This window comes from Urocampus carinirostris, chromosome 3 (assembly GCF_059441175.1).
Source record: "Urocampus carinirostris isolate Australia breed hairy pipefish chromosome 3, RoL_Ucar_1.0, whole genome shotgun sequence".
Lineage (NCBI taxonomy): Eukaryota > Metazoa > Chordata > Actinopteri > Syngnathiformes > Syngnathidae > Urocampus > Urocampus carinirostris.
In genome coordinates this window covers 65,613,732-65,640,480 of record NC_142351.1, presented here as the reverse complement: position 1 = coordinate 65,640,480, position 26,749 = coordinate 65,613,732, and the positions used below count along the sequence as shown (strand labels likewise).

At 38.5% G+C, this 26,749-nt stretch overlaps 1 protein-coding gene across 1 annotated transcript in view; it reads right to left on the bottom strand.

Annotated features, from left to right (window-relative positions):
* The window catches only part of wnk3 (WNK lysine deficient protein kinase 3), a 128,238-nt gene that overhangs the window by 96,015 nt on the left and 5,474 nt on the right, over positions 1–26,749 (bottom strand). Inside the window, exons 2-3 of the mRNA XM_088329848.1 lie at positions 13,609–13,762; positions 11,696–12,443 (exon numbers count right to left, since the gene is read on the bottom strand). Coding sequence (XP_088185974.1) covers positions 11,696–12,358 — 663 coding nt within the window. The 5' untranslated portion in view covers positions 12,359–12,443; positions 13,609–13,762. The remainder of the gene's footprint in view (positions 1–11,695; positions 12,444–13,608; positions 13,763–26,749) is intronic.

Genomic DNA, 26,749 nt, shown 5'->3' with positions numbered 1-26,749 from the left:
CGGAAGCCAAAGATAACAGCTAAGATAACAACTCTTAAGCCACCATTTGGTATGTTTGTTGTCAATTATAATTTGTATGTTATCAATCTGACCATCCTCAGCGCCAATTTAAATTTGGATCATGCTAGAATCAATGGTTTCATCTCGGGATGCGGTTAGTGACTTAAGCTCGGATGGAGCAAGTGCTCAGCAAGAATGCACGCTAATCCTCAATTTGGCTCTTGCTTGGCCTCACAGCTTTGTTTTTTACCCCTCACGTGCAAGATTTCTCGACACTATTGTTCTGCTCCTTTCACACTCGCCATGTGCTATTTTTTTCTGTGCTGTCATGTGAAAAACACTTATCTTCATTTGGAAATAGCCGCATGAATGCAAATATACAGTAGACCTTGGGATATGGCATCCCTGCCTTTTGACATTTTTACTTTGCAGTGTGGAGTACATTGTTTTTTCGGCCTTTTTTCCAACATATGGCATCAACAACAAATGTTTTCGCCTGCCCAAAAATGTCCAGTGTTCGTGCATATGACAAGTTACCATATGTCTCTAATACGCCTGTCTGCTTTTGGTTGATTTCATATAAAATGCTGGGTGCTCTTGGTATGGGGTTGTAGCAACATAAAATTGTCTATCATAGCTGCCAAACATTAAAAATTATGTTTCACAATTGATAAAGACAATTTTCAGATTTATTTTTTTTTGCAAGTAGCAATTGAGAGATTTGTGAGGTGACATATCTAAAACTCATTAAGGTCTGTTAGAAGGGAAAACAATAAAGTGTAAGTACCCTGCTTTAAATTTGCAGTAAGAGTCCGTCAGAGCTGACAAATCTGAGTTTGGTACGGGGCTGATGACTTCTTCATAGATCACCAACATTAGACGTTTATTGGCGTCTGTGGACACCTAGATGCCATGAATAGAACTCTTTATATATAAAGTGAGACTACTTCTACTTTCTTTTGAGATAAGTTTGCATAATAAGAAATGATACAGCTAAGCTATCAGGAATAGGGACTAAAGAGTCGTTCGCTGTTGTTTCAGCCGCCCTATTTTCTCTGCGTGTGATACATAAATACTGTAACTATATTGGGCGTGGCTTAGTGCCGTCTGTCAGATCTATAAATTACCATAGGTTTCTATCCCTGCTGTACGGTAATTTTACTTCATGATACCCACTTCAGAAAGGATTCAAGTTGTATCCCAGGAATATACAGCATAATGTTCTTGGAGCGTTTTAAACGACTTTGATGCCAAAGGGCATCTGAATGGTATGTGGTCACAAATGAGGTAGGTTGTATTGATGTGTCGGACCATTACTGACACATATTGCCATAAAAGTTGGTAAAAGATGATAGTCAGTTAGCAACGTGATGCAAGGTACAAGCAGAGCAAATCACAAAGCCTACAGTCAAGTTATGGTGGATGAAACAACACAGCTTTCTATTGTACTTTCAATCCACCTCTGCAAGAATGTTTCCCACTACTAATATTCAATATCTATTACAAAGTTCTCTATTGTGCTGAAGCTTTCATGTGTGGGATGGTCAAAGAGTCCCAAATACCGCAAATTCCATTATTCCTTATCAGTGTCCGGCACATTAGGTTCAAAAAGTAAATAGTCATGAGTTACTTACTACTTCTTCCAAAAAGTAACTGAGTTAGTAACTGAATTACTCCATAGCAAAGGTAACTAGTTACCAGGGAAAGTAAGTATTTCCATTACTTTAAAAATGAGGTGTGTGTCAAAGAATTTTCTGAGCAAATACAAAACATCGCGGTGACATCTTTGACCAGAGTTAACATAAAAAAATGGGAATCCTGATTATTCTGATTCTGTTTTTTTTCTCGGCTCGGCTTACTAAAAAGAGCCTTTTGACATTTGGGTTCCAAACGGCTCTTCAGGTTGTTTTTTGTTTTTGTTGCTTTAATTCCAACATGTCCAATTATTATCGAACATTATGCACAAAATTGCTTAAAATGGGGGGAAACATAAAGAAAAAAGACAAAAAGGAAAAAAAAGAAACAAAAAAATGCTATAATATAAGGCAAAAGAGAGATAAAAGAAAAAAATAATGATATTTACACTTTTATATAAACAAATGAACACTGAAAAACACAGGAAATAACACGAAAATAAATAAATAAATCTACAAAAAAAGATCAAATACAAAACATTTTAAACCTTTTTAATGCTTAACAAATTTAAACTTAACAAGACAGAATCATCCCAAAAATGCAGATTGACCAATCACAAGAGAAAAAAAAAGCATCTTGGGGGGAACCAGTAGTTGACTGGTAGGGAGCCAGCTCCCTTCGTTTATTTCCATAGCCTGCTCATAGAGAGGTTCAGTTCGCGAACAGCACGAGTCTGGGTGCTCTGTTATATAGGGCTTAAACTTTTTGCCAATCAGCCCTCATTCGCATTTTTCTTTTGGCGCGGTAGTAAACACTATATTGGTAATCGCTATCTAACTATATGGTAGTCACTATTTAGAATGGTGATCCGAAAAGACATGACGCAAACAATTTAAAGGAGTTCTCGTCGGCTGAAAAATAGTCTGTGTAATATAGTGTAATAATCTGTGAAGCCCTTTGAGACTCTTCGTGATTTAGGGCTATACAAATAAAGATGACTTGACTTGACTTGACTTAAAAGAAAGACACTGGCCAAGAATGGCATCCATGGGAGAGTTCCCAGGCGAAAACCACCACTGTCACAAAATAATATTTGAAAAAAAGCATCTTGATTATCCTCAAGACTTTTGGAGATATATTCTGTGTACTGTTGAGTCAAAAATTGAACTTTTGGAAGATGTAAAGCTAGTTACATCTGGCATAAAAATGGCACAGCATTTGACAAAAAGACACGTGATGCTGACAGTAAAGCATTGTGGTGGCAGTGTGATGGTCTGTGGCTGCTTTTGCTGCCTCAGGACCAGGACAGTGGCGGGAAGATTATCAAATGCTTATTTGGACTGTAACACTAAACGGCACAATTTACTGGGCTGTAAATAAACTGTTACATCTGTGTTATAGCAATGCTGAGCTGTCAAAGGGACTGATTTGACCTGGTTGCAGAGAAATAAATCTTCACAGTGTGCAGTGATAGGTAGGGCATTCGCAAATATGATGTATTCGTCAAATTAAGAATGTTGTTCATATTCGCGAATATTTTTCACATCGATGATTACCGTCTCTTCACCTCCCTTTGTGACTACCCTTGACTGAAGCAAATAGACGTCAACAGGCAACAATTTACCTGTGGAAGCAGACAACACCGAAACTCTGTGTGTGGTCATCGTGGAAGGTCAACTTTTAGTTTCGAAACCACGCACCACATCAGTATTTTGGACACACTTTGGGTTTACACCGAGCGAGATGGCTAAGCCCTAAAATACCGAAAAAGATGTCTGCAAACTTTGTCTCAAGATGGTGCCTAACCCTAAGGAGCAAACACTACAAATCTTAGGCAGCATTTGGAGTCCAGTCACCTGGTACAATTCTCCGAGTTAGTCGCCAAAGTAAGAATGGCAAACAATCAAGAAGTTGCAGATTTTCTATTGGATATAGGGTGAAGAAAGTAAGTGTTTGAACACCCTGCTATTTTGCAATTTCTCCCACTTAGGGCCCGGTCACACAGCCGTTTGCGTCTGTATTGAGGCTGAATCACGGCCAGAAATTTCTGCCTGTGAAGCAGACGCTATTGGACGCTTTGAGATCGCCATACAGACGAAATACAGCAGTGCTTTACACGCGGTCGGAAATTCACACGCAGTTGGCCGCGCGAAAAAGTTTTGCGCTGCTCAAAACTTTAGACCACGTGTTAACCGCGGGCGGCACACGAGGTAATGACGCAGAAATGACGCGGAGCAACGTGCTATGGCCGCGGCCAGGGCATTGTTACACGTGGGTAGGACCCGAAATTTCAGCGGGTAATCGTGGGTGGAGCACGGTCATAGCATGTTCTGCGCCTGTATCGCGGTGTTATTACGTGAAATTAGCGTGTGACGGTCAAAACGCCTTTCTCCGCGTATATACAGCGCGATTTGCCGAGCACACGTCAGTTGTGCTCGAGACGTCAAGGGGTGAACATGGATCCCCGTCACCATAGTGACCTCGTCTTAATCCATTTTTATTTCTTGACATTTATTTTCATTTCATAACAAGATAATAAATAATAAAATAAAAATGAAAAAACTATTACAATAATAACATATTGGCTTCTTCGGTGCCATAGCTTGAAATCTTGATATTCACGGGACTGTGTCTTGAGCGGTTATGATTTCTACAGCCCGGTGTTATGCAGAGAAATGCATCCCTGCCGAGATTTGCATCCCCTCGCTACTACAACCACTTTTACTTGTTTTATCTCACTTTTATATCACTTTTAGGGAATGTAATGGCGAACATACAACCAAATCCACTTCGTCTTGCATTTGTTGGGAATGTAATACAACTTAAACCATTCCGTCTTTGTTTTTGTTGTGAACGTAATCGAACGGTAATGCACACCGTATATAAATCACTTTTGAGAACTGTTATGCACTCTACCGTAAAGCTTATTATGCAGAAATAAGCTTTATGGTAGAGTGCATAACAGTTTCAATACGAGCGATTTGAATAGAAAAAGGCAAAATAAACATGTTACCTACTCAAAAGTGATTTGTATACGGCGTGCATTACCGTTCGATTACATTCACAACAAATACAAAGACGGAATGGTTTAAGTTGTATTACATTCCTAACAAATGCAAGAAGAAGTGGTTTTGGTTATATGTTCGCCATTAAATTCCCTAAAAGTGATATAAAAGTTAGATAAAACGAGGTAAAAGTGGTTGTAGTAGCGAGGGGATGCAAATCTCGGCAAGGATGCATTTCTCGGCATAACGCCGGCTCGGCAGCTTTTATACCCGTGGTCCACACGAGAAAATGACGCGGAAATGACGCGATGAGGAAGCGGAACAGTCGCCGGCGTCTGTTTTGCGGGCATACGACCGATGAACAGCGGGTTGGCCAATTTTGCGCATTTTCCATCACGGGCAACCACGGGCAAAAAAAAAACGCAAAATTTTACCCGCGATACAGATACAAACGGCTGTGTGACCGGGCCCTTAGAAATCATGGAGGCGTCTGAAATTTTCATCGTAGGTGCATGTCCACTGTGAGAAATAAACAAAAAAGAAAAATCCATAAATCACAATGCATGATTTTCTAACGATTTAGAAGTATTTGAACACCTGAGAAAATGAATGTTAATATCCGGTACAGTAGCCTTTGTTTGCTATTACAGAGGTCAAACATTTCCTATGGTCTTTCACCAGGTTTACACACACTGCAGGAGGGATCTTGGCCGACTCCTCCACACAGATCTTCTCTAGATCAGTCAGGTTTCTGGGCTGTTGCGGAAAAACATGGAGTTTGAGCTCCCTCCAAAGCATTTCCATTCGGTTCAGGTCTGGACACTGGTTGGGCCATGGTAGAAACTTGATATGCTTCTTACGGAGCCACTCTTTGGTTTTCCTGGCTGTGTGATTCGAGTCGTTGTCATGTTGGAAGAACCAGCCACGACCCATCTTCAATGCTCTGACCAATGAAGGAGATTGTTCCCCAAAATCTCACAATACATGGCCCCGGTCATCCTCTTTTTAATGCAGTTCACTCGTCTTGTCTCATGTGCAGAAAAACACCCCAACGCATGCTGCTACCAACCCCATGCTTCAAAGTAGGGATGGTGTTCTTCGGATAGTAATCTTTGTTCTTCTTCCTCCAAACACGCTTAGTGGAATTATGACCAAAAAGTTCTATTTTGGTCTCATCTGACCACAAAACTTTCTCCCATGATTACAGGGAATCATCCAGATGTTCATATGCAAACTTAAGACGGGCCTTGACATGTGCAGGTTTAAGCAGGGGAACCTTTCGCGTCATGCATGATTTCAAATCATGACGTGTATTACCGACAGTAACCTTGGGAATGGTGGTCCCAGCTCTTTTCAGATCATTGACTAACTCCTGTCATGTAGTTCCGGGTTGATTCATCACCTATCTTGGAATCATTGAGACCCGACGAGGTGATATCTTACTATGGGCTCCACTCCGATTGAGATTGACCGTCATGTTTAGCTTCTTTCATTTTCTAATAATTACTCCAACAGTAGAACTTTGTCTACCAAGCTGCTTGGCAATTGCTCCGTAGCCCTTTCCAGCCTTGTGGGGGTGTAGAATTTTGTCTCTGGTGTCTTTGGACAGCTCTTTGGTCTTTGACATGTTAGAAGTTAAAGTCTTACCGATTGTATGGAGTGGACAGGTGTCTTGATGCAGCTAACAACCCCAAACAGGTGTATCTGATTCGGGATGATACATGGTGTGCAGGTGGACCTCTAATGGGCGGACTTACAGGTTTTCAGGGTCAGAATTCTAGATGATACACAGGTGTTCAAATACTTATTTGCAGCTGTATCAGACAAATGAATTGATATAAAAGCATGCGTTGTGATTTCTGGATTTTTCTTTTTAGTTTCTCTCTCTCACAATGGACATAAACCTACGATGAAAACTTTAGACCCCTCGATGATTTCTAGGTGGGAGAAATGGCTAAATAGCAGCGTGTTCAAATTCTTATTTTCTTCACTGTACCGGAAGTTTACACACGGGTCACAATATACAAATCAGACAGAGTGAAATAGCACAGCAGATCGTATTACATAGTACATTGCTATTGAAATACTGCTGTTCAATGTGGTTGACAAAATAGCATTCAAGATTTGTTTCTCATATTCATCAATGTCATCATTGTGACCTTGCACACAGCAGAAGACAGTGCACAGATGATATTTGTTATCATTTTCAATCTATAATTTAATGTTTTATCGGTAAAAATATTGTACAAATTTCCGTTTGTCCAGACTTTATTGACCAAATATCGTTCTTAAAGGGATAGTGTGTATTAAATGACCACAGAAGTGGATAGAAATGAAAAGAGTAAGAAAGATCGAGTCTGGAAAGGAAGATAAAGTGAAAGATAGGGACGGTAGGTTGAAGGTTAGTGGTAGTGCAGTCAGGACGACATGGGCAGAATATTTTGAGGAGTTGCTGAATGTAGAGGATGGGAGAGAAGTGAGAGACGAGGTGATCGGTGGTATGGGGAGAATGCCCGTGTTGGGCGAGTTAAATGTGAAGCCTGTAGAAACACGGGAGGTGCAAGAGGCAGTGAAAGAAATGAAAGGGCGGAAAGCGCCTGGGTTGGATGGTTGAACTGCTGAATGCTTGAATAATAATAATAATAATAATTTCCTTGTATTGTCATTCTGTGTAACAATGTACACAGAACGAAATGTCGATTGCACCTGACCCGTTGTAGCGAGCCGATGCAGCCGCAGCCAACAGAGGGCGCCGCCGACCACTTTTTAAGTCTTAGGAATGACTCGGCCGGGGCGCGAACCACCGACCTCCCAGTTGAAGACAGGTGGCACGGCTATGATTGACTGGTTGGTACACTTGTTAAATGTAGGCTTTTTAAGTGGTTTCCTGTTGATTGGTGTAGTGCATGTGTGGTGCCATTGTATAAGGGTAAAGCTGATAAGTATGAATTCAGCAGTTCGAGAGGCATCAGTTTGTTGTCTGTGACGGGTAAGCTGTATGGAAGAGTCTTGATTTAGAGAGTGAGAGGAAGAACAGATAAGGTGGTGATGGAGAAGCAGAGTGGTTTCAAGAAGGGAAGAGGAGGTGTGGATCAGGTTTTTGCAGTAAGACAGGTGTGTGAAAATTGTTTTGCAAAAGGGAAGAATGTTTGTTTGGCTTTCATGGACTTGGAAAAGGCATATGACAGAATCGATTGAGGCGTTATGGCAGGTGATGGTAATTTATGGAGTGGCTGGAAAGTTGTTGCGAGCATTAAATAGTTTTTATGTGAACAGCAGAGCATGTGTAAGAGTAGGGCGTGAGTCAAGTGAGTAGTTACCTGTGTTGACTGAAGTGAGACAGGCGTGTGTGATGTCGCGATGGCTGTTTAATGTGTACATGGATGGTGTGATGAGAGAGGTGAATGCAAGAATATTCGGCAGAGGTGTAGAGATGATGGATAACAGTGAAACAGTGTGGCAGGTAAGTCAGTTGTCGCCTGCAGATTACACGGGATTTGTGGAAAAATTGAGAAGGTTGGTAATGGAGTTTGGAAGAGTGTGTGATAGGCGTAAGTTATGTGTGAATGTTGGGAAAAGTAAAGTGATGAAGTGTTCACGTGATAGAGAGGGCATGGCATTGAAAATAAGGTTCAATGGACAGGTGCTGGAAGCAGTTGAAAGCTTTAGATGCTTGGGTTTTGATGTGGCTGCAGTTGGTGAAATGAAGTGCGAGGTATTGCAATGGATGTTAAAAGGGGACTGTATGAGTCCCTTCTCGAGATTTCTTCAATTTCTTCATGTTGAGGTTTTTGAGTTTTTCCTTAGTTTGTAGGTTTAGATCAAGGGGTGGTGTAATAATAGTCTGTGGTTTCCAATAATCTGTGGTATGTGCAGCCCTTTGAGACTCTTTGTGATTAAGGGCTATACAAATAAACATGACATGATGAACATTCAGAAAAGAGACTTAATTTCTCCAAAATAAATATTTTCAACATGCTCAAAAGAGATTTCTAAACAAGGTGCAAATACCCTGTGCTTTACAGTTCTATTACATTCCCCAAAAATTTAGATAAAAAGTCGTTTTAGTAACGGTGGCGCAAGGGGAACGCCAGGGATGCATTTGTAGTCAAAACAAAGCACGGTAACGCAGACTGGCTATGAAAAGCTGGTAAGCATCCAGAATTTTAGAAGGTTTGAAATCAGCACTGGTGTATGGGGATCTTCCATTTACAATATAGTTTTACAGATGGTGTCTACTGAAGTCAGGAAGAGTAGACGATTTGTTTAGATGGGTGAATATGTTTGGAGGAGAACAGCATCGCTCGCTAGCTAACATTGCTGATGTTATCCTCCGTTTCTCTAAATAGCGCTGTTTTGCAATTTCCGATAAGGTAAGTCAGCTCATCTGACAGCTGCACAATATTCGTTTGACTAGGCATTGCCAATGGTGTTGATTAGAACAGCTTTTTTTGTTGTTGTTGTTATTTACTTCCGCCTACTCCAGCATGGTGTCGTCACGTGGTTAAGTGACGTGTGTGCATAGGGTCAATAAAATAAATTTCCACCCAAAAAAAAAAAAAAATCACTATTTCACTAGATAATGGCTGTAGCCCTTCGGCCATTTTGCCCTTTGCTCTCAGTAAGAATTTTAGCTTACTCCATTTCAGACATGGAAACTGTAAATAAAAAAAGGAAGGGCCGCCGCTTTCAGAACAAGTTGAATTTTTTGTATTTTTTCACTGAAATACAAATGTAATAAGAATGAAATAAGAATGACTGTGGCTGTTTTCAAACAATATAGATCAAGAGGCACTGCCAGATGAAACAGGCAGATCACAAAAAGCTAACTGGAAACAAACGCTGTGAAAAAGTGAAGCAACTGGACGCTGTTTAAAGGCACAGCAGCACTTTTTTACGAGACTTCAAGTCAAATGAAAATGCTACAAAGATGCGCTACGAGAACGCAGATTGCCAAGCCCTGCAAACGTTTTACTGAAGGTGAATTTACTAAAGGCTGTTCAATGAATGCCAGTCTAACTACTCAGCCCTCACACATTTTCAACTTACCAAATCTGGCCCACTTTCTGAAAAGTTAGGACTTAAAGAGACTTTACGACATTGTTGCAGTTTCAATTTCTTCATTTCCTGGAACAATTTAAATTAGTTACTAAGGGTCAAATAGGTACGCCTTACTGATTTAGAGTTTTTAATGGTCGACTTTTCTTTCGTTTACTTACAACCGTCTAGAGGACCACCTTGTAAAGAGTTTTCTGTATAACTGGCTGTTTTTTTACTAAAAGATCACAACCTCCTCAAAGAACAGCTCAGGATAGGCTGGAAATAGCAAAAAGAGAATTCCCGCATTTGTTCGTGTACAACCTGCAAATTGGTGTGCGTTATATTTATGCAATGATTGATCAGTTGAAAAATATCACTGACCATAATCGCAAATCATTGGATGCAACGGGAATCGAACAAAGGTTGCAGCGGTGAGAACGACTACTAACAACTGAAACACAGGTGATATAGATGACATACAAAAAAGGTGTTATCTCTATAGCACACTATTTTTACCCATGGTACCAAAGAAGAATGTTAAAAAAATGGAACAGAGAATCGTCCTGAAAGATATAAATAAATGCAAAATTATATTATAATATAATAAATTAATAGAATTTGTCTTTGTAACACGTGAAATGCACAACAAATCTAATATTGGTCTTTGGTACAGTGAGTAAAAATAGTGGGATGATGAAATCAAATCTAAAGCAGGGGTGTAAAAGGTGTGGGCCAGTTCAGGCCTGCCAATTATCGTGTCCCGCAAGACAACGCTAAGAGAAGTACAAGAGAAAAACGAGCTGCAGTTTTAAATATGTCCACTTAATGTCGCCAAAGCTAGGCGCCACTCACGAAGACACTGTAGCTGCATTTCTTTCTCCTGTTCGTTTTCTCACTCTCTTTCCCTCACTCCTTTTCTCTTCCTCTTACATTTGATTCTCCTTTTTCTCTCTGCCTCTGTCTCTCTTTTTCCTCTCTCTCTGTTTCTCACTCTTTTTTTTTAATCTACTAGATTTTTTTCAACCATTGGGCACCTGATCTCAAATGAGTTTAAAATCCTGATCTAATGCTTTTTTGTATGTTATTTATATCACTTGTTATTTTATCACAAATTTACATACATTTATTTATGTATATTTTATCACAAACGGGAGGTAACGTTTGTTACCTCCCGTCTCGATTACTGTAATGCACTACTCTCCGGTCTCCCGAAGTCCAGAATCAAGTCTCTTCAGCTGGTACAAAATGCCGCAGTGAGGCTTTTAACTAGGACAAAAAAGTCTGATCACATCATACCGATTTTGGCTAACCTGCATTGGCTCCCAGTTAGCCTTGAATGTGATTTCAATGTTCTCTTAGTATTATATAAAATCATACATGGACTTGCTCCCTCTTATCTTTCAGATCTGATTTCCGCCTATGTCCCGGTCCGAAGCCTACGTTCTGAGAGTGCCGGTCTTCTTTGTGATCCCAAGAGCAAAGAAATGTTCTGCTGGTTCGAGAGCGTTCTCCATCCGGGCACCGGTGCTGTGGAATGCTCTTCCCCCCCGAGATCCGATCTGCAACCTCAGTGGAAATGTTTAAATCTAAGCTTAAAACTCACTTCTACTCTATAGCATATGAATAACCTACTCTTCTCGGCGGCTCCAGAGTAGGGGAATGTATAATAATAGTCTGAAAAATAGTCTGTGTAATATAGTGTAATAACATGTGAAGCCCTTTGAGACTCTTTGTGATTTAGGGCTATACAAAAATAAATGACTTGACTTGTGGTTCAATGATTAGGATACAGCAATTTCCCATCTCCGACCGGTGTTCTATTCCTGTTGCATCTAACAGCAAAGTTTGAGCTGAGAAAAAGTAAAACAAAATTTTATACCGAGTCTTAATCAAAAAGTAGGGCTGCGTGTTAAACACCCATACCTGAAATAAACTAGGAGACACATTACGAGATCACGTTATACACGAATAAATACGGTAGTTCACCCAAATGTGAAAAAAAAAAGGCTCAATACCTGAAGTTCGCACCAGGCCACCTCCACCCAGGTCTCCGTATCCAGGCCTTTGTAAACGGTTTTGAAGGCTCCTCTGCCCAGTTCAATGTCAAATTTGAGAAAGCGGCCTCCAGGAGAGGTGGCCACTGCTTTCATCTCGGCCTCCTCCTCCTGTTCGCGCTCCCTGTCTTTCCCCTTTTGGGGAGGTGAAGAAGGAGGGCCACCCTTGTAGGGTTTCTGCTCCCTGGTACCAGACGATACCTGGCCCAGGACGGTGCAGGACAGGGTTCCTTGATGATGGGCGCTGCTGGTGAAGACTGCCTCCAAAGAGCGACATTCCATGTGAGGCGCGCTGTGAGGTGCCTCAGGGAGTGTCACTTCATCGTCCTCCTCGCAAATCTCGACGCTCTTCCTGAAAAAACGTTTCTCCCTTCTCTGACTTTTCTGGCTTGTGTCAACTGACAACGTGGGCATGGAGAAGCTAATTTTGGGTGCCACAACATCCTCCTGGTGAACTTCCCCCGTCCTTCCTTGTGCTGAACTTGTCCTGCCCGGAGTCCGAGAATGTAAGACGTCCCTCTGTGTGCTGGCGCAGCCACCTTGGTCAAGGTGGTCCCGTCTTTGTCCATCAGGTTTTTCCAGTGAGTCCTCGGTGCCCGTGGGCTCTCCTGGGTCGGTTGCCATGGATATATGTCTTTTTCAGGCTCCAGAACCTCCACTAAAGAAGTTTTTATCCTCTAGCAGCTGCTGTCACTGTCTTTTTTCTTTGCTGATTGACAAGAAAACCCATTGAGTTATAGTTTATTTTATTTATTTGTTTATTACGCATTTGCTGAAATTAGTGTGATAATGTTTTTTGTTCTGCTTGCAATGAAGAATTCGTATTATACCAGTATTATTATTTTTTTGTGACTATTTAACGCTCGTAAAGAACAATACCTATAATCCCAGGGTAGTTCTGGTATTGATTATTCAACGCGTGCATAGAAGAATCCTATAATGCCAAGGTTGTTTTGTTTTGTTAATATTGAATGCTTGCAAAGAAGAATGCTTGTGGTTCCAGGGTTGGTTTTCATATTTGATTGTGTGATATAAAAAGACAGGAATATAATAAGAAAAATTAGTCTCACATTGGTCTCTATCCTGCTGCCAAAAGAGAATGCTAAGAATGTTTTTTTTTTTTTTTAAACTTTTATTGAAGGCTAAAAAAAGAACCGTTATAATGCCAGGGTTGGTTTATTCAATTGATTTTGTGATATAAAAAAAGGAATATGATAATAAAATAACAAAATGTTTATTATAAATTTGGTGAAATTAGCTTTACATTTGTGGTTATTCTGCTTGCAATGAAGAATGCTTATAATCCCAGGGTTGGTTTACGTTGACTATCGACTGCTTGCAAAGACAAATGATATGCTTATAATGCAAGGGTTGGTTTATTTTGTCAAATAAAAATGGGTGAATATGATAGGAAATTTCATTTCCGGTTTATTATACATTTTGGAAAATTAGTTACAGTACATTTGTTTTAATTCTGCTTCAAATGTAAAATGCTTATGATGCCATAGTTAGGTTATTTTGACTATTATTAAGGGTTTGAAATGAAGAATGCTTAGAATGCCAGGGTTGGTTTATTTTGACGATTATTAAGTGCTTGTAATAAATATGCTTTAAATCGAGGAGGTTTTAATAAATGAAACTGTTCCGAAGGAAACCTTTAGAACAGGTTGGATTTTTTTGTATCTTGAGGATTTTGTACGATCCTCTCTTGTTCCCCTTGCAAGCTCAAAATGCATTGATGTCTTCTCTCTTTATTTTGAGTGTCCGTTAAACTATAAATGTATCACTGGTCCACCAGTTATTTTTTATTGTTCTCAAACAAGTATTTTTCATTTTTCCTTGATATTGAGCTCACAAAAACAATATGTCCTCACTTTCTGTCGTGGTATCCTTTACATTTTTTCCCAGAGTGCACTTAAGCCGAGCAAACAGCACTTCTTGAAGGCCTTCTTAACACGCTCAAGCAGCTTATTTTCACGGGCGAGCTGGAAGTGATGGAGCATTCCAGTGATTCTTTTCAGCTATATCCTGCAAAACAAAATAAAAAACAGAAGATGAAAAGGCTGTAAAAAGCAGTCTTTTGTTCATATGTTGCAAAAATATTGTATGAAACATATTTTATGAGGGCAGAACTAATGTCATTAGCCAGTAAAGAAGATTGATTAAGTAATAGTTAAATGGGAAAAATACAAACAGAAAAAAACAATCAATGTTCTAAAGCAGAGTCGGGTAAAACACAGCCCGCGGAAAAGTCTTTTTTAAAGTGTTGTTTTGGTGCCACATGTCCCCAGTGTCCCCTTATGCCCTCCAAGCCAAAAAATGAATCTTCCATAAACTTTACGAAATAATGTAAATGTTATATTTAAAATTTGTTAATTTTGTAATGTGAAGTTTATCTTAACATGGTTGAAAAAAAAAAGAAATGAGAAATTCAAATGGAAATATCATTTTTCTAACTGTGAATTTTTCTGTAATTGTAATATGTTCGTCATGTAATAATAATATTAATCAAGATATTTTATTGAGTGGCAAGATGCAAAGAAAACACTTTTGCATGTTGAGTTTTTTAATGCATATTATCAAATCAGGGGCATTATATAATAATAATAATAATAATAATTTCTTAAGGAAATTGATTAAATAAAGCTAATATATGATTAAATTTAGCATGTGCATATAAATGCATGTATATTTATCCAGAACTACATATTGGAAAAATAGGATCTTTTTTACTCATGCAGACCAAAAAATGCAGACCATGCATTGCCAAAGTAATGGATCCAGACTGTGTTGGCAAATATTAAAAACAATTAAACCAATGAGTAATTTCTTCAGGCCTGGGCCGTTTTAACTCAGCGTTCCCTGCCACTTAAAATGTTTGCCCTCCCCTGTTCTAGAGGAAATTTAAGAAACTAATAAGAGCTGTACTGTCTATTTTACCCAGCAAAGTCATTTTCTTTCTTTCATTACTGCAATGCAATTAAAAATGTCATGCATTCTGGTTTCATTACAAATAAAGTGAAATATTGAAAGCTTTTTATTGTTGGAATATTGCTGATCATAGCAGAAAAACTCAATTTTCCCATCAAAATTGAATGGGATTGAGCAATATGGGTTTTATAGGCCCGATACCAATACAGATTAAAAGCATTAAGAGGATGCCGCTAACCAATATTAGGAGCCAATATTCATATCCTGAAAATCTTAAAAAATAGTGTAAGAAATTTTAATAATTGAGAAAGAAGCAAAGAATACACAGAAAAAAAATTAAAATTTCAACACAACTAACATGAATAATGTTTCACTCAAACCAAAAACTAAAGGTGCAAGAAATAAGATTAGATATAGATAGATAGATAGATAGATAGATAGATAGATACCTTATTCATCTCTCTTTATTCATTCATCTCTCAACAAACAAACAAATAGCTCCCTGAAACCTTTTAAATTAATTTAGAATTTCAGTACAACTAAAATGACTAATCTTTGATTTAAACCAAAAACTAGCAGTGTGGAAAATATATTTAGGACTAGCTGCAACTTGTATAAGGGTACATAAAAACTTGGAAAATCCCCTGATTTTTTTTTTTTACAATAAATTAAAAAAGGTCAATACAAGCAAAATGACTTAAATAACTGAAAAGAAAAAGTGCATCGAAATTTGAAAAGAGCTGGTAAATTGAAAAGTGTTGGCACACCTGTTTTAGAGCCAGATTGACGAACTAATCTTATGGTAACAGCTAATCACTCAGCCTTCCACTTTAGCATGCTTTTTATGCTCTTTCTCAATCACAAACACACACTTATTTGATGGACTATTGTAATGATAAGAGATGATATATCAATCTTCACCAAAACGTGCCTCTCTAAAAAAAAGTAAATTACATGTCTTTAAATCGCTAACACGCTTTTCTTTCAGTTATCGGACCTGCCGCTCTAACCTTATTGTTTCTGCTTCAGCGGCTCCACCCCCAGTTGCTTATTAAATCAGAAGGCGCAGGGTGGGTAGCGGAGAGAGCAGAGTAGGGGAGGAGAAAGTCTAGGCTGCATCTGAGACCTAATATTCGGCCCGTGAAATCAATAAAAATGCCAACACCGATATCACTCAAATTCCCAAATATCGGTGCTGATAATCGGACTGCCCGATAATCGGTCAACCTCTCGTTTGGATGTCATGAAAAAGTATGCTCGTAGGCCAGAGGTCGTATGCAGCTATACCAAAAAATAAAAGGCTTGCATTATTTCAATGGATTGAAAATAAATCCACAATATATTGAATTTTTAATTGCATTACAAAAACAAGGAACATTATCATGACTTGATAATTTTATAAATTATAATTCCTACTTCTGCTCTTGCTAAAACAATATATCTTATATTGTGGTTTGGCTAGTGTCAGTAAAGCCTACCTGCAAATAAAATATGAATGAAAAACTATCGACTTGTTCAGACTGAATATTTCATGTGCAACCGGACCTACAAAGAGTACTGAAAGTGTTGATTAAATTGAGCTCAGGAATAGCCTCTTTGGGGAAACCAAACACAAAAGGTATTTCATTTAAATGCCTTTTTATTATTTCATGAGAATTTAATAAACGAAACATTTCAAATTAACAATCGGTAAGACGCATTTCAATTCCTTATTATTTTATATTGTACCTTTATAAGCAAGTCAGTGCAAAATCTATGTTTTTGCAGTTAATTTTGGTGTTACTTTTCTGCCTATTGGCCAAGGGTTACACATTTTTATTTTACAATTTGAACTCAACATTAGAACTCAAAATGTTGAGAGTTCATTTGGAATACACAAATATAATTGAGTGACTTTTATTTTAAGAAAAATAATTTTGTCAAGTCATTTTTATTTGTATAGCCCTTAATATCAAAGAGTCTCAATGGTCTGCACAGACCACAGATTATTTTAAACCACAGACTATTATTACACCATCCCCTGATCTAAAACCTACATGAGGGCAAGGAAAAACTCAAAAACCTCAACATGAGGAAAATGAAGAAACCTCGAGAAGGGACTGCACATGAGGTAATCCCCCTACCAGGATGACCAGGCTGCAATTGATGTTACAATAACAAATAATACACAGATATTCTCAATGTAAAATATAGGTTATTCAAATGCTATAGAATAGAAGTGTGTTTTAAGTTTAGATTTAAACATTTCCACTGAGGTTGCAGATCGCTATCGAACCTGCGGATCTCTTCTTGGCTCTTGGGATCACTAGTAGACCAGCATTTTCAGAGTGAAGGCTTTGGACCGGAACATAAGGGGAAATTAAATCTGAAAGATTCGAGTGAGCAATTCCATGCATGATTTTGATCTCATGCAACGTTCTTATCCTTTAGCAAATTTTTACCTTTTTTTATTTGTTTAACTTGCACTAAAACCTCCAATTTCATTGTTCTTTATCGATTTTGCCGTATTATAAGTTTGTCGCTGGACCAAGAGGTCGTTGCACAATAAAATGTGGTCTTGAGTTGCCCCCTGCTGGGTTGAAGTGTTACTACAACCTCTCAACGCCTCAAAAAAAAATGAATACACCCTTATTTGCATTGCTTTAATGTGCTGAGTGGCGCATAAATCATGCAACACAACTAATCGATAATAAAATTCCTTGCCAACGCTCTTGATAATCGATTTTATCAATTACTTGTTACAGCCGAAATATATTTAAAACTACAGGTCATTGTGGCTTATCTTTGTCCTGTGCTTCTCTCAGTGTTGTCTCGCGGGCCCATAAAAATAATGTTTCACACATGTCAAAAAGACTAATTTTATTCTTTCATATGTAGTGGTATTTAATCGTCATGATGCATTTCAAATTTGTTTTACCATATTTTGGGCCTATAAAGCGCACTTGGGAATTTCTGTCGTTTTTGGTTTTATATCCTGAAACTACAGTATTTTTTGCAACTCATTGCTTTTTACTTGACCAGCAAAAAGGTGGGCCATCGCTGTAAGACAGGGGTCAGATATGGCTCTTTTCATGAAGTACATCTGGCCAGGAGATAAAATGACACCTACAGTGTTTCCTGAAACGTTCTGAATGTGAACAGACAATTAGGAGGGTGAACGATGTGAAGCCAAAACGCTGAAGAATTAGCTTTTGTCTGGTGTGCGGATTTTGGAGTTTTGTTGAATTTTGTCTTAAAATATATGGTATGACTCTCGAAAAAAAAAAAATCTAAATATTTTGCTGTAATGGCTCTTTGTGTTAAAAAGGTTTTGAAACCCTGCCATAAGATAATGTTTCTCAATACATTCAAAAGAATAACATCAAAATATTTAAATAAAACCCAGCAAGTCGAGACCAAATCAAAGCAAAACCTGGTGCATGTCCCTACTCGCTTTAAAACAAATCGACGAATTCGCTGCCAGTATAGTGACAAACACAGTAGGCCTCACAAGGACAAAAAAGGATTTCAAGTTATTCCACATTCCGAAAATATAGTTTAATTCGCTCGAATCAAGTGTGACACACACAACTGAATTCAAACCAAAGTGTCGCGTTCATTGCACGATTGTTATGATGCACTTACAACTTAGGCCAGTCTCCAAACACTATAACACAAGGAAGTACAACATTTTTGCCTATTTATCTTGACAATCTTATCTTTTAGTCTTTATTACGATTAGATCCTGGATTTCCATGTCTTTTCTCATTGTAAACAATGTTTATAAGGTTGTTATCAATGACAATAAAGAAAATTCCAGACTCCTCAGAGTTAAATGCCGAAGTGTCTTTGGGCAAGACAATGAACCCCCAATGACCCCAATATGCATGGCTGACTCAGCCATCGGTGTGTGTGAGTCTGTGTGTGTGAATAGGAAGAATGTGAAGTGCATTGTTGTAAAGTGCTTTGGAGGTGCTCAGTGACTAGTTAAAATGCTGTATAAATAAAGTCCCTTTACCATAGCTGCCAAATCTCGAAAATGGTATTTCAAAATGGACAAAGGGAATATTCAGATTTTGAATGTTTTTGTAATGGCATTTTAGACTGCCATTTTTAGCTTGAAAGTGTTTTTAGACAATGCAATTTCTTTCAGAAAATGGAAAAGGAGGGAAGGAAAGGGTAACGAAGATAGGAGAAAAGAGAAAAAGAGAATATGGGAAAAAGAAAGGATAATAAGGAAACAATGAAAAAAAGTGGAAGGGAGAAGGAAAAAAAGAGAGGACAAATAAAAAGAAGGTAAATAGAAAAAGAGAAAATGAAGACCATTTTAAAAAGAAAAACATTAAAAGAAGAAAAAGAAAATGTCAAAAGAAAAAGAAGAAAAAAGGGGAAAAACACAACTGCAAAGATGGTGATCATTATTAACTTTATTAAACACATTTGGTATGATTATAAAAGTAATATTTGCAACATCCAACAAATTTCTGAAAATCAATATTTTCAATATAGAAATTAACATTGCTGTTTTTTTTGTTTGTTTTTTCAATTGTCATAGAAAATGTGAACTTGAATATGCTGTAAACTACGATTCTTGGGATTTATTAGCTCTGCATTACCCAAATATTCTTTCCTGAGTTCATGGCAAAATATTACTAATTATCCCGAGAACAGGAAGACAACTGTGTTTTACTGTGCAATGAAATTTCAGATATGTAATGTAATAATTAGTTTACCTGACAAAGAATTCAAGAGGTAAATAGTTTAAGCAAGAGCAAGTTGCCTATATCCTCAGGGCAAGGAGTTCCCATGAAAGGCACATTCCAGACGCTGTTATCACAAAACATCAGGTTAGTTCAGCACATTATTGTTGCTTAGTTTTCCTTCTTAGCACTTAATTTATATTTTTTAATTATGTAACCTTTATTCGAATTGATCAGAGATGTGTTCCTGTAAAATCCGCCCAAAATCGTAATCCAAGACGTACCCAAGGTAAATTGAATGCGGTTCCTGAACTGTTTGAAGAATATAGACAATTTTTTTGTCTTTTTTGATGGGTAACAATCTTAAGTTTTGTCCCCAACTCCAATAATTACTGCAAGTGCTACTAACATTGAAAAATCCGAGTTGGAGCACACAGAAATTGAAGGTTTTTATTCTCGTCTGATCTTTTTATTTGCCATCAAATGGCTGCAGATGAGTGTAGCATGGGCATATTAGCTGAAAAACAGGTAAGACAATAGCTTGAGGCCTTACCTCATTACCCTGTGAAATGTGATCACAAGCTGAAAAACTTAACATTGTATTCTACATTTTTCCAAGGGTTGGTCGAGGCGTTTCCAAAAGTGGCCATTTGGAGACAACAGGTTTACAGCTTCAAAAACTCTGCAACTATGTATTTAATTTTGGTCATTTTGAAAAGAATTGTCAATGTTTGACTTCTCATTACAAAAGTCTCAGTCGGCAATAACGTCATCTTAAGGTAAGTTTGCATGTCACTCTGTTTAAGTTCTCCCCAAAAACCAAACTAGCACAGAAAAAGCACATTTCTTTTAAAATTGAAAATCACGTCATCCTGTCTCTGCCACTGCGACATTTCCACTCATGTTTGCGCGACAATTATATGACATGATTTGGTTAGCAAGTGCGATCAGTTCTTACAGAGCCAAGCTGTCTTTATCCTAATGCATGAGCAGCAGGGCTATAGCTACTTGTTTGAAGTCTAAGGAAAACATAGTTCAACAGAGCTCTAGCTGGAGTTCACAACATATACTACAAATTGGACTACACTTTTAATCCTTGATTTTATATAAATTCCCAAATGCAACCTGTTGCAAAAAAATCAGGCAGATAGACAAGTGTCGCCAGGGGATGGTGGATGTTAAAGAGGGATAATGCAGGATCAAATGTGGTGAGGGGGCCGCAAAGGATGGGCATTGGATAGTAGGGGTGGAAAAGGGGAGATGGAGGCAGAGAGAGAGAGAAACTGTGTGAATAAGAACAATAGAGTTCGAAAAGGGAGGGAGCCGGAGACAAAGGAGGGCGAGAGGGATTTGCGCTAAAAAAATATGTCCTGCTGCTGAATCTGTGAATGAAAGCAGGAACTACAGCTGAATAGCTGCAGCCCAAATGTTGCATGGGAAAAGCAATAACAGCCATATGATTATTTTATTCCGTGCTTTTTTTATAATCTATTTAACGAGTGTATTTTTTTTTCACATATGCTGTTCACACAACTGCTGGCTGCTGTCTTTTAGTGAACCTGCATATAGTACTTATTATTTACAGGGCCGTGAAAAAGTATTTGCCCCCACCCTGATTTGTTTTTTGCATATATATAACTCACAAAGGATTTAGATCATCACACCCATGGCAATATTTAGGGCTAGGACCTTAGCTTAGCCTTTTGGCTGAGAGTAAGTGTCCCGGCTCCTAGGCTTTGTAGCGTATAATGAACTGACCGATAACGGATAATGGATAATGAATAACGAAGATAAATCAATAACCCTTAAAAACCCCAAAAACCCCCATGGCAATATCACACAGAGACAGCCCAAGAAAATGCAAAATGCAGTTTTGAAATGTTCCTTTTATTAAGGTGCAAAAGTGTCTAAACCTAGCCGACCCAATGCGAAAAGGTAATTCCTCCCCCCTTGTTAAAACACAAGGTAACTGTGACTAACCAGTTTTGGGAACGAGTTCAATTCCAGAAGCCACACCCAAAATTGATTGCCACTACCTGTGTTGAATCAAGAAATCACTTAAATTGAATCTGTTGGACAAACTGAAGTAGGCTACAAAATCTCAAGAACACCATTGACATGCCACAATCCAAATACATTTCAGTAGAGATTAGAAAAACATCAGTCATAAATTGTCATGAAGCCATTTCCAAGGCGTTAGGGCTTCAGCAAACCACTGTCCAAGCTAGTATTACTAATTGAGAAAACTGGGAACAGTGGCAAACCTTCCCAGGAGTTGTTGACCAAATAATATTACTCCAAGAGTGTGAAAACGATTCATCTAGGTGGTTGCAAAATAACTAAAAATATTCTAAGAAACTGCAGGCCTCGCTGGCCTCAGTTAAGGTCAGTATTCATGACTCCACTATTAGAAAGATGGGCAAAAAATGGCATCCACTGGAGAGTTCCCAGAGGAGAGGGGGGTTTTGGGGTTTTTAAGGGTTATTGATCTATCTTCGTTATTCATTATCCATTATCCGTTATCGGTCAGTTCATAATGCGCTACAAAGCCTAGGAGCCGGGACACTTACTCTCAGCCAAAAGGCCAAGCTAAGGTCCCAGCCCTAAAGCCTTGCTGCGATCATTGCGAATGCACCGTTCCCGGCAGACTATGGCTCACCACCAGCAGCTAGTAACCACAGCAAAAGAACACAAAAAGTCATCTCACATTTGCCAAAAAGCATCTTAATTATCCTCAAGACTTTTGATGAGACATCCTGTGGACTGATGGGTCAAAAATATACTCTTTAAAAAGAGTGAAGCCTGTCATCTGACGCAAAAAGGGCACAGAATTTGACAAAAAGAACATATGGCCGAAGGTAAAGCATAGTAATTGCAGCATGGTGGTCTGGGTTTGCTTGCTGCTTCAGGACCAGGACAGCTTGCTGTGATTGACAGAATGATAAATTCTGGTGTTTACCAGAAGCTCCTAAAGGAGAGTGTCTGGTTACCAGTTTGTGCAATCGAATTCAAGCGCTCTTGGATTATCCCAAAGGACAACGATCCGAAGTCAACTTCTTAGCGGCTTAAAGAACACAAAATGAAGGTTCTGGGGTGGCCAAGTCAAAGTCAGGATTTAATTCAAATTGAGATGCTTTGATTTGACCATAAATGGGCAGTCAATGCTAGAAAATCCTCTAACATGGCAGATTCCAAAGAATTTTGCAAAGAAGCTTTGGCCAAAATTCCTCCATAGCACTGTGAAAGACCATTATTGTAAGTGTTAGATTTCTATTTATCGCTGCCAAATGCGACCCAACTCGCCATTAGGTTCAGGGGGCAATTACTTTTTCACAGAGGGCCAGATAAGTTTAGATTTTTTTTTTATGTTGCATTGATAAATTGATTCAACATTTCAAAACTGCATTTCGTCTTTCCTTGTGTTGTCCCTGTGTGACATTAAAATTGGTTTGGTGATCTGAGACCTTTGTGAGTGATAAAAATAAAAAACTGAGAAATCAGTAAGTGGGCAAAAATGTTGTGTTGTTGACATTTAAATGGACCGTAGTTTCCGGACTATAAAAAGTAACTTTGGTCACACAATTTCAACCCTGCAATTTATGCGCAGGATTAGTTAGCGTATTGCACTTTTTCTAATGGCCGCCAGGGCCCTCGGAAAGAAAAGATAAGATATTTGCAAATTAGAGAGCATAAATTGGAGTTAATTTGTTTTAGAGAGACTTGTTCATGTGGAGACTTATATATTGGCTCTTGTGACATTAGTTAGTCAATCAAGCATGTGTGTTTGTGATTGAGAAAGAGCATAAAATACATGCTAAATTAGAAGGCTGACTGATTAGCTGTTACCATACCATTATTTCATTAGTTCTAAAACAGGAGTGCCCACACTTTTCAATTCGCCAGCTCTGTTAAACTGTCAATGCAGTTTTCTTTTTTAAGTTGATTTAATTAATGTTGGTTGAATTAACATTTTTATTTATTTATTGTAAAAAAAACTCAGGGAGCTATTTAAGTTGTATGTATGATGCAAAGCCTAATTTTATTTCATACATAGTTGTTTTTCGTGAAAGATTAGTCATGTTTTGTTGAAATTCTAATTTATTTACTGTACTGTAATAGCTTTCAGAGAGCTGTTCAAGTTTTATTTGAATTTCTAAGAAAAAATATATTTCTTTTTGCATTATTAAAAATTTCTTATGCCCATTTTAAGCTTTGACCGCAAACTAAGATCGGCTCCAAAAATCGGTTATCGAGCTCTTCTTAAAAGTTCAAATAAATATCAGCCCTGAAAACCCCATACTGCAGGGGTCGGGAACCTTTTTGACTCAAAGAGCCATAAAAGCAAAATCTCATCTCATCTCATTAGCCGTACCGCTTATCCTCAGTAGGGTCGCGGGGGGCTGGAGCCCATCCCAGCAATCATCGGGCAATATATTAATTTCATTTTGGGAAAGAGCCACACCATATGTTATGAGACAAATTTATTAAATGGCTAAACCCGCGCCCCAGACAAAAGCTTAGTCTTCAGCACATTTATTTTTGATGATTTGATAAAAATTATGAAAAGAGAATAATGCCAGAGCCTGTGTCCCAAAATCAACAAACATACCACTTTAAACTTCTCTCTTTCTTGCATTTACTCAAGATCGGATAAACTCATTTTGACCCTTTTTTTTCATACATATTGGTTTCAAAACCAGAGGCAAGCAGTTATTTTGTAAAAACAGTCTGCAAACAGGGAGCCTGATGTGCTTACCTTTGGCGCAGACGGAGTAGGGCGAGAGATGGGAGGGAGTGCTTGCACTTTTTGCATAGCTGCACCCATCTCTCCCACTCACCCAATCAAATAACTAAGTTCTCTTCCGGTGTTTTGGCGTATTTACAGTTTGTTCTGTGGATTTCATCATAAGGTATATGAACACAGATTATATAGTGAGCTTTTATATAAAGGATTCTTTAGCATTGTACAGCCAAAATGAGTTTTATTTTTTTTGTGTGTGTGTGACACCTCGACTGTAAATTGTAGTGAAAAACGTGCCCTACATATTCTGCTAAGTACTGCATAGTAATTCAGCTTTGGCTTGGCTTTGCGTGTATCTGAACAGGGTTAATGGCTCAAGTTTTGAACGAGATGGAGAAAATTTACATGTAATCAAATTTGTCTCTGAGCCCACAGGTACTCAAAGAAAGCCATATATGGCTCGCGAGCCATAGGTTCCCGACCCCTGCCATACTGCTTTATCCCTATTATATGGTTTAGGGTTCAGGTTAGGGTTAGGGTTGTTTCCTTTAAAACATATTTTGGGTGCCACTAGTAGTCAGGGGCGGCTTTAAGTCCCGAAATTATGGTACTCAATCTTATTCCTTAGTTATGTGAAATTGGTGTGCGGATTGCAAGATTAAGTTTGACAACTAGAAAAATGTAACACGTTACTTCATACAGTTAAGGCTCAAAAAAAAGCTCAACGAATTCAAAGTAACATTTCTATTTAACAATCTTAAATGAACAGCCATTATAAAATGATTGCCATGATTACAATCCCATACTACAGTTGGTGGAGAGTCATAGGATTGATATTGACAGAATCATTATCTAAAAAGATTAGCTTGATTGAATGAGTAACTAATGTAAGCTAATGCAACTCCATTTGAGGGCATTATTAATGCAGCCCTTGAACATATTTAGCACTTGGCCCACGCTCAGCGTTATTCCCAGAGAGCAAAATAAAGAGAGGCTCAGTGACAAAGGAGAACCTAAAGATTTGACTGTTCTTCAAGTTTCAATAAGGACAATAAAATAGGAGCTATTACTTTCATTCATACTTCACAGCTCAGCAACATGACCCGAGCACAAGTTGCACCGCAGGCAAAACGTTGTCTCTATCTGAACACATCAAGACCAATCAAACACACGCAGATTGTTCTTCTTGCATTAGCAAAGCCCAGACTGAAAAACACAAGGACTTTTGTCCAATCCAGGTCAGGCATGTAAGTGTAGGTAGCACAAACCACCGTGTCATCTAAACCCAGTTTTGCTCGCCCGTCATCCCTCTTGGGATCTGGCCAACAGAGATGTTCTCTGGTGGAATTCTGGTAAGAAATACAAAACTTTTTCTTAAAGCACAGGTGTCAAACTCATTTGAGCTTGGGGGCCACATGGTGGAAAAAACATTATGGGGGCCTTATTAGAACATTAAAGAAAAATACAGAGAGAAAAGGAGAGCAAGACCCTCACAACAAGAGAGAGAAAAATAGAGAGGAATAGAGAGAAATACAGAGCTAAAAAAAGAGAAAGAGCAAGAGTGAGAGAAAGAGAGAGAAACAGCAATAGAAAGAGAACAAGAAAGAGTAAAAGAAACAGCAAAAAGGTAAAGAGAGAAACAGAGAAAAAAAACAGGAGTAAAGAAGAAGGGGTATTTTCAGATCTGCGGCCACCTCAGCTTTCCTCATGACGCACCCGGGTGCACCAGGTTGGACACCCCTGCCCCTAGAATGTCCGTCCACCAGGGCTTCACAAAATTCTACAACCCCTAGCAAAAAGTATGGAATCAGCAGACTTGGACAAGCCCTCCCTCAGACATTTTAATCTGTAGAAAAAACATGAAAGAAAATCGGAAGGTCATTCTAAAGTCCAACATATTGGCGCTCAGAAACACTAAAATAAATTTTAAAAAAACATTGCAAGTGCAGGAAAATAAATATGGAATCACTCAATTTTCAGGAAAAAAAGATGGTGTTATGAAAAAAAAACACACTTCTATTCTATAGCATATAAATAACCCATACTTCATGTTGACAATGTCTGTGTATTATTTGTTATTGCAATTGCAACATCCATTGCAGCCTTGTCATCCTTGAAAGGGGATTACCTCATGTGCGGTCTCTTCTCAAGGTTTCTTCATTTTCCTCATGTTGACGTTTTTGAGTTTTTCCTTGCCCTCATGTAGGTTTTAGATCAGGGGATGGTGTAATAATAGTCTGTGGTTTGCAGTAATCTGTGATTAAGGGCTATACAAATAAACATGACTTGACAAAGAAATAACAATCAAAACATATGAAGTATTTGATTGCACCGGAACAGCACCAAACAAAAGTTCCAGCATCATCACCTTGTCCAATGCAGAATCGTGACTCATCACTGAAGATGACCGTCATCTAGTCATCCCAAAGTCCATGATTGCCTCGCCTTAGCCCATTGCAGTGTTTTTTTTTCTGGTTAAACGGTAACAATGGGTTCCTTTTAGCTTTCCTATCTGAAAATCCTTGCTGTCTCTTAGGGAGTAGGGATAGAGAAGAGAGGATCCCCTGTCCCCTCGCTCCCTCCACTTTAGTCTCCACTTACGACACACAGCGGACCACGGTGGGAGAGTTCTCTTACCTCTCACGAGGAGAGGGCCCCCTCACC